Source organism: Phaethon lepturus, unplaced genomic scaffold (genome assembly GCF_000687285.1).
Source record: "Phaethon lepturus isolate BGI_N335 unplaced genomic scaffold, ASM68728v1 scaffold7693, whole genome shotgun sequence".
NCBI classification, from domain to species: Eukaryota; Metazoa; Chordata; class Aves; order Phaethontiformes; family Phaethontidae; genus Phaethon; species Phaethon lepturus.
In genome coordinates, this window is record NW_010529641.1 from 22113 (window position 1) to 31077 (window position 8965).

The 8965-nt window shown below is 47.3% G+C and overlaps 1 protein-coding gene across 1 annotated transcript in view; it reads right to left on the reverse strand.

The window, feature by feature from the left end:
• Nucleotides 1–2530: 2530 nt before the first annotated feature.
• The window catches only part of FARP2 (FERM, RhoGEF and pleckstrin domain protein 2), a 59293-nt gene continuing 52858 nt past the window's right edge, over nucleotides 2531–8965 (reverse strand). Inside the window, exons 23-27 of the mRNA XM_010284000.1 lie at nucleotides 7946–8064; nucleotides 7108–7271; nucleotides 4736–4843; nucleotides 3810–3961; nucleotides 2531–2621 (exon numbers count right to left, since the gene is read on the reverse strand). Coding sequence (XP_010282302.1) covers nucleotides 2531–2621; nucleotides 3810–3961; nucleotides 4736–4843; nucleotides 7108–7271; nucleotides 7946–8064 — 634 coding nt within the window. The remainder of the gene's footprint in view (nucleotides 2622–3809; nucleotides 3962–4735; nucleotides 4844–7107; nucleotides 7272–7945; nucleotides 8065–8965) is intronic.

Genomic DNA, 8965 nt, shown 5'->3' on the forward strand with positions numbered 1-8965 from the left:
GTACATAAGCAACTCAAAGATGACCCATTCCTCAACTGCCCAAAAATCCCACGGAAGGACTTGTTCAGTGCATCTCTCCTGTAACAGGAGCTGTAACAGTACTATTCTGCTACACAGAGGTGATGGGAGGATAAATGGAGCGTAGGTGTTCCAACAGTCTGTGTATTAGCCATGTAAGTACCTACCAGTCATGTACTAACGCCTCTTGGGTGTGTCCTTCCACTGTATTCTTCGATCATTTTTCTAAACGTCAGAAGTTGTTTCCTTGTGTTACAGGCTAAAGCAGTGTTCCCTATGATACAAGATGGAAAAACAAGCGGGGCAGGAAGAATCTCCACTGGACCCTGCAAGGGAGTGTACAAAAGCCAAGCCTCCCCGCTGCTCGCTGAGGATGAGGCTGGCTTGTACGGTTCCTTCCGTCGCCAGTACCAGCAGGTACGTGTCGGATCTGTAATGCATGGTGCTAGGGAGAACGAGAGCTGATTTATGGAGGTAGTTTAGACAATATTTCAAATCCTGGCGCTAGAAAGCCCTGCTACAGTAGGTGAGTGCAACTAAAGGGTGGGATTAAGTGCTGAGGCACCAGCTGCTGACAGCGACCCTGCTCCTCCTCTCTGCAAATGGCTCTTGCAGAGCTTCCCCGCAGGAGACCAGCGAAGGGCAGTAATTGCATGGAAGAGCTCTCAAGAAGGGGAAGGTCCTCCTGCTGAGCGACTCCAGCCTGTGACCGTGGCAAAGGAGCAGTCAGTTACCATCCAGGAAAACCACGGAATGCAAAGACCCATTGATCAACAGTGTGAAACCTCTGCTCTCGGGGCTGAGGGAAAGCAAAGCTTCTGTGCAGTCGCCGTCCATCTTCCCACGAGCGTGGCCACGGATGGGGCTGGCGGGCTCAGGAATAAGAGGCTGAGAGAGTTTTATACCAAGATGCTATTTACTTCCAACAGTCATATTCAGCTGTGTTATACCATACCTAGTCAATCCACATGTATACACCTACAACAGTTAATTAAAAAAAAAAGACAACACCAATAAATTAAGTACATTTAACTTACATGGGACAGTGGTCTTTGTGACAGTGGTGGTGAAGGCTGGAGCTGCAGTCACTTGACTTCTCTATGATGCAAATGCCAAGCGAGCTTGGGAAATCCTTCTGGAACCCCCTCCCTGCAGTCCTCATCCCGCACATGTTTTAGACCATAACCTGAAACAGCCTTGGAGAACGCACATGCTGGCCTCTGTACTTCCTGTTTTCACAGGGATCTCCACCTCTCTCCATCCTCACAACATGCAACACTTTCCTTTTTCGTTCACTACACCACTTCATTGTTCCTTCTTTTAGTACACAAATACTTTTCTAATATGGAGGCAGAGGCCCTAGAGCCCATCAAAGCCACATCCAACAGCCTTTCGTGGTGCTTAGCTTATTTCAGTCCTTCTGTGGAGGCAACGAAGTTGACAGCTTTACAAAAACAACAAACTGCAAACATTTCAGATTTAATACAAAGATTTAATAGAGTCCACAGACTTGCTGCTCCATCTGGAATCCAGTGACTTTTACACCTTCATGAGAAACAGAAGATGGATCCCACCCCAAATTTAAAGGTAAGAGGGATTTTCAGAAGTCTTTGCATGACAAAGCAACAGTGACTTTCAGAGAAGCTTGTTCTCCTATAGTGCTTAAATGCCTTGAAAACATCACCCACATCAGGGTGGAGAGTGTGTTTGCCATCCCATGCCTTACATAACGCCTACTACAGGATAAAGAAACCAGAGCTGTGATACGAGAATAGCGACTAACCCTCTCAGCATGCGCCATAGCAGAGTTCAGAGGAAAAACCATGCACCCAACCTGTACCAATCCACAACATACTGAAACCTCAATGGCTTAGCAGAGGTTCAGTCCTCCCACTCCCCCCAGAAAATTGCTGCCATGGCAGTTTCCAAAGAGCAGAGTTGTTCTATGAGAGCTGCAGTTTCTGTTCAAGCTAATACATCTGTGGATCCCCTGTTAGTCTAAGACGACTGTGCCAGCAGGTTGACATTAACAGCAGCAAGACAGCAGTTGTATAGCCAGCCACGCCGAGCATCAGGGGAAAGGAACTTCTGGGAGCCAGCAAGCCCTGGCACCAGCAGCTGTGAGCCCACTGCACCACTGACAGCTGCTTTTTTTCTCCCAGATATGCTGACCACCCAGACAAAACGTAAAAAGAAGGTGGCATTTGCCTTCAGGGCAGACAAGGGTGTTACTGTACAGGTACAACCGGAACAATAGACCTTCCATGATGTGTGCACACCGGAGCTCTGCGGTTGTTAGGTTCTCTCTAAGTAGGTTCAACTGGAACAGACTTGACCCTCTTCCATGCCATTGGGAATGGATGCGATGCCTGTCTGCAGCTGCCTCGCTCCCACTTTCCATGCCAGGTGGAAATGAGCCTCCTGGTTCTTTGCTTTATCAACTCCAGAGACTGCTGTTTCCACTTGCCTCTTTTGCTGATGTTTACAGCAGAGATCCAAGCTCTGCCCCGCTTCAGTCAGTCTGACTGTCCTTCTCATCCTTTGGAAGCAGCAGGCTCGGCCTGGCTGGAGAGCTGGTGGCTCTCTTGATCACCTCCATCCACCTGGGAAGAAAGGACATGGGAGATGCTCAACCCCTCACTCACAGATGCACAATCTGATCCTTTGGTTACGAGCTGTACCCCTTTCACCAAACCTCACAAAACATCGCTTTTCTAACTTTCTTTTACAATTCTTTTAGGAAGATAACTCTTCAAATGAATAGCTTGAGATGTGGTAAATACACTGCAGAACATGGTTGCCTGTCCAAGTAACAGCTCTACAGTGCTTTGAGCTCCAGAGAGCTCTTATGAGAGCACACTGTATTCTCTTGTAAGCATACAGAAATTATTTACCAAAGACAACAGGCTGACAAAAATTTTCCTTAGTCAATGGATTGCTTTTCTTACCATAAATTACGTAACAGACTTGCTCAAATGGAAGCAAGTAAAGCAACAGTGAAAAAAGCAAGATGAACATCCATTGTGAATTAGACGTTTTTTCCTTGAAATCACTACATGAGACCAGTCAATTAAAGAGCACAACTCCCTGCTGTCTCAGGTAGCTGATCTGTACATTCCTCACGAGTGCAATACTCTCCCGAGGAAGGGGGAAGTATGTGACACCACCTCAATAAACCCACACTCCAAACCAACCAACCCTGCACATCAGAATGCAATGCAAGGGCTTTCAACAGCTAACGTAACGGCAAAGTTTTGTACGTGATGCACTTTAGACGTGACTCACTTTGGACCATGTGTGGAAGCCCCTAACAGCGCTGCTAAACATAATTACAGAGAAAGCAGTAAAGTGAAAAGTAGCACTGTACTTGTTGCTCTCAGCCTTGTGTTATAACTCCTGTTTCCAGAGATCAAGAGGGGAAAATAAAAAAGTATTCTTACCAGAACTCTCATTAACCTAGAAATCTGACTGCCAAGACTGAGTGGGGCTGAGCATCTCACAGCCCTTCCACCCACACTGCTCCTCATCTCCAAGGAAGCCCCAGACTCCTGAGACAAAGCAGAGCCTACAGCTCTAGGTGTAACCATCAGCTCTCCCCCACAAGGACGACAGTTCTGGCAGAGGAGGGATCTCCAAACATCATCGGTAGGAGGAAGAACTTTATTATTAACATGCTGTAAGGTCACTCAGACTAGGAGGTAGTCAGGAGCAAGGAGAGGGCTCTGGATGATCAACCAGTGAGTTAACAGCATGTTGATATATCAAGACAGACAGAGAAAACATAAAATTACCTCTCAAAGGTGTATTTGCTCTCAGCCCTGAAGAAATACACATGGGACTTGAACTGCAGCTTGAAGACATAATCCTTCTGAATGCCATCTGCCTCCAGAGGGGAGCTGACTGCGTAGCCAAGCAGCGGGAGACTGGCCAAGGGATAATCATCCTGGAACAGCCCAATAGCCCAGCCCTTAGTGCAAGGCATCCCCTGCCACACAGTTCATCCCAACACGCACTCACCTTTTTGTACTGTACAGGTAAGGTCTTTGTATTTTTGTTTAGGAGAGAATGGGAGGAGCAGCCTTTATCTTTTTTGAGGCTTCCGATACTCATAACAAAATCCTCCCCCTTTACAGAGTTACTTGCTTCTATTCCCCTGCCTGTTGCTGCCTCCTGGGCTCCCCACTTCCACCTCCGCACCCTCTCTCTGGAACTCCAAGCACAGATCCGACATAAAAGTTAAAATATCCCTCCCAAAAGAAGTGTGTCCTGAAGGCACGAAGCATGTATAAAATAAACACAGATTATTGGGTAAATAAGATAAAAAGGCACAGAGTGCACTGCAGCACAGTCTGTTACCAAGCAGGTGCCGAATGCACCATGGGCAGAAAAATCCCGGGTGCCTGTTTAACTGTGCTGAAGCGCAGCAGGGAGAGAAACAGAGACCGACCAAGGGCTGCCAATTCCCCCACCTCCATTAGTCCCTGCGTGAGGAGACGTTCTTCCCCTCACCCAGAGAGGGTCAATATCATCAACAGAATTGGAAGTCCTGGAAGAAGGGCCCACAGCCTCACAGAGACTGGCTTCATTATGAACTACCTCCTCTTCCACTTGTTACTCTCCTTCAAACAGCAGTGAGCTGCACCAGGAGCAGAAAGCCAAGGACATCCAGGTTCCCCCAGGCACCCCAAACATGGTCCCCTCAGCTATATTTGCTCACCTGGTGCGTTTTGTAGAAGAACAAGCAAAAGTTGGTGAAGACGACCCACAGTTTCTGCCAGCCGTTGCTGTTCTTGAACTTCCTCAGCAAGTACCCGGAAAGCTGGTTCTAGCACAGAACGAGAAGAAAACTGCTGTGAAACCACAGGTCGCTGTCCTTCAGGAAAAGAGGGCAGCTGCCGCAGACGGAAAGCTTGAGGCTGCCTGCCATAACCGCCGCTGCGTTGCTGCCGTGTTGTAAAAGGCCTCCCAGATATTTCACATGGCGATCGAGTGACTTTGTGTCTTCACTAATTCACAACTACCTTCTGATGAACAAAGCAGTGACTTCCCTCCACTAACAGCAAGTTCCCCTTCATGTTTAAGCGCTCGCTGTGTCTCAGCGCAGTGTCAGGCAGCGCGCAGGAGGGTGCTGCACCGAGTCGTCCCTCCAGCGATCGCTCTCCTCTGCAGCCTACGGTCGGGGGGTGGTGACAGCCACGAGGGCATCCACCCCTTTAACCCACCCTTTTTTACGTGCAGAAAACCCATGTAAAACACACAGTGTGAGAAGGAAGATAAAGCAGAAGAGGAAACAGAGGGTGCCAGAGCTGTGGACAAGCTACATGTGGCAGCCATGCAAAGCCAAGCCCGGAGGGGTAAGCGGGCTGCAGGAAAGTTGAACATTGCCGCCTTGGAGTCGGAGTCACCCAGCGCTTGTGCAGCAAGATAAGGAAACCTTCCGCATGGAATGACAGCTAATGGATTTTGTAATTAGAGAAAAAGACAGGATACACAGCAGAATTACATAGAGAACCATTTTGGGAAGAACTAGGAGGATATCCTAACTACGACTCTGCTGCATCCTCATGCCAGCATATGTGGGCTCACTGAGCAATTACGAAGCGAGCAGCAGTACGTTTTCCTTGGCATCCCATGGCTCCTCCCCACCAGCGCAGAACTTGAGAGGCATTTTTACCTGGATCATGCACAGATAATCAGACAGGGATAGGCTCTGGTTCCGGTACCAACAAACATGGGTGATTGTGTTGGGCCGTTGGGCCTGACCCAGCAAATAGCGAGGAGGAAGCTCTGGAGAAACAGCAAGAGAGCAGAAAACTGAGCAGAGAAAAGGGGGAGAGAAAGAGAAAAATGGAACATTAGGACAAGATAAGTGATGCGAGAAAGGTGTCTGTTAAAGGAAAATGGATTGTGAAAAAAAAACGATGGTATTAGAGCGTGGAACAGATCAAAGCGAGAAGGAGCTGCAAGAACTTGCATGTTTAATCCCAGAGCCTGTGGCAGGGTGGTCTCATTATCCAGGTACGGAACAGCAAGATGGTGCCTTTCACAAGGTATCAGCAGGGAAAGGAAGGCTTGTCCCCTCTGATAGAAACCACTTTCTTTGCCAGCTAAAGTGCCAACTTCCGGACCCTAAGCCAAGGTAACATCTATAGGACTTCGTTTACTGAGGTGATGGATGCGCTCTCTACATCACGAAAACCCAGGAGCTTCAGTGCACGGCTTGTAACCCCTTCCATTAAACAAGAAGTCCCTTAGCAGCAGGGCAGGGAAGATAGGAAGGTACAAATACACCGATGCAGCACCCTGCCCCATTGCTGTTTGTCTAGTTAGTGACCTCCTTTTTCTCCTCATGTTATTTAGGGTCCTGCCCACTTCTGCAAGTCTTCCCAGCCTCCAGGAAGGTGTCCTACCCAACTGACCTTGCCCAACTGCCACCTAAAGTGAAACCAGCTCTCTGTGTAAGGAGTGCTGAACAGACAGCTGTCTTGAAACCTGCAGGATTTGGTACCAAAATGTGCCACCAGTGCTGCACCAAGCCATGCCGAGTGGTAAGACCCAAGGTAACAGCAGCTCAGCGGGCATATAATAAATCTCTGTTCAGCATAACACGACACTGGTGTAAATTGCACTTTCTAATGCTCGCTGCTCACCCTCTGCACCCCCTGGATGGGCAGAGAAGTTGTATTCCCACTGAACTTAAAGCACTCTTCTTAACTCTAGTAGCTAACCAGACCTCAGTATAGCAGAGTCAATCTCTAAAGGAAAATATCATGGCTAGGTAACTTGTCCTCCAGCAAGGCTGATGAAACCCAAGGGAACAATTCAGTCCTGGGATATCCTGGATTTCCTTTAAAATTTCTCTCCTTTGCTGAAGCAAAGCCCTGCTGCAAGGAGAGCGGAGCGTGTGTATGCAGACACACTGACACGCACAGAGAGGGGCAAGCGTGCAGCAGTTTTTGAATGGCCCATGCTCTCCCACGGATGCAGAGAGGCTGCGAAGGTGAAATGGGAGATGGAGTGGAGGACGAGCGGCAGCCGAGTGAGCCAGGACGGACAGAGTGAGACGTGAGAGCTGCGCCCCGCAGGTACCTCGACAGCCACACTGTGGTCAGTCATGGAGACGCTCGTGTTGCGGTACCAGCACACGTGCATGGTTGTGTTGGCACGGTGGTGGCTCTGCCTGTCCAAGGAGCTACGAGAAGAGTGTATGTCATCTTCGGACTCCTGTTCTAGAGAGACCTCATCAGAGGATCCTGGGGGAGGAGAATTCGGCAGTGGTTTAAGAAAAGTGTGCAATACAAACAGCAAGAGAAGCAAGGATTTCCTGAGAAAAACTGTTTTCTCTTGCAATGGTCCAGTTTTAAAATACGTCAACTTGAATTTGTTACGCAGCTCCTAACGACCACTCTGAGCAGATCATTTTGGCTTTCATTACTCAGCTCTGTTTGGGGCAGCCAACTCAATACTGTGTAAAACAAACAGAGCAACAAAAGTCCCCACATACCATCTTCAAACGGTATCAAGAAGAGATATTACATGCTTCAGCACATCCATAACACCAACAGAGACAGGCACAAGAATGCTGGGCTATAAAAAAAAACTTGCTGATCTCCAAAGACACCAAATTTCTGGACAACAAAATACATTACATGGTTAAATTGAGAAAAATCTATGTAAGAAATGAATAAGGACACTGTAAAATTAGCAGTTCTGCAACTGGAGCATCTCTGCTGCATTTAAAGCTACCAGGAACATCAGCCTAGGAAGACAAGCATATTTATTTTAACTGAAACAAAACAAAAGCACAGTAACTCTCCATTACCATATGAATTCTAAAAATACTCCATTTATGTCATCAAATTCACAGTAGGAAAAATGAAAAGGACATGACAACTGATGCTTTTCAAGAAGGCAGGAAACCACTTACTGTTGGAGCGATTGAATACTGAGTTTTCCAGAAGCATGTCAGATTTCTCAGTAGATTTCTTGGCCATTTCAATTGCCACGTTTAGGTCTTCCATCCACTTCCCCATCTCCAGGCGGGTACTGCAAGACAAACGGTGCGAATGGAGACCACCCCAACCTGGAGCCGTGACAGAGTGCTAGGTTGCTGAAGGAAGGCACAAGTCACTGCCCAATACACGGAACAGTCCCTTTCCTTAAATAAATAAAAATAACACAAAAATTCCTCCAAAGCGTGAGCTTTCCAGCCAGGAAGCTGACCTCACACAGCCTTCACCTCTAATTTCAAGCCTTGAAACAAGACTAAAATAACCATTACAGCAAAGAGAATGAATAGGCAGCCAGAGGGCCAGATAATATCCCCCTCTGGAGCTATCGGACTCAGAAGAGGAATTATGTGCTCTAGGCCATCGCTGTTCTTCATACAGACAGCTTCATAGCTGGTGGGTTATTTCAAACACGAAATCATGTTTTCACTCCAAAAAGCATTTTGGAGATGGGTGGTATGACCATACTGTAAATGATTTTTTCCAAGGATAAAAGGCAACCTGAGAGACAGCACATCTTTTAAAGGAGACATTGGATTTACCTTGCATCTCAAGCAAGTAAAGCACAGACTGCAGGAAGGTGCGGACTTCCTTCACCCCACATAGTTTCCATTATGGGTTACATAGCTCACACCATGATTACAGGGCAAGAGCTTTACAGCTCATTCATATATGTGTATCTATATCCATCAGTATGCAACAGCTCAAGGTTTTCCTTTAGACATGGCCACGGCATTTCTTTTTTACCTCTGGCTACATTCCCTGTGTGCACAATTGTTTTCTGAAGTGCTATATACAGCTACAAGCTCTTGTGTTTGCTTGGGAGGATCTGTGGGGCTTTTTTTTGTTAACCATCTCTTTATTCTCTGAAAGTTTTTAGTTTAGACTGATAATTCCACACATGGTCTAAGCCCAACAGCAATTTTTTTTGACAGGTA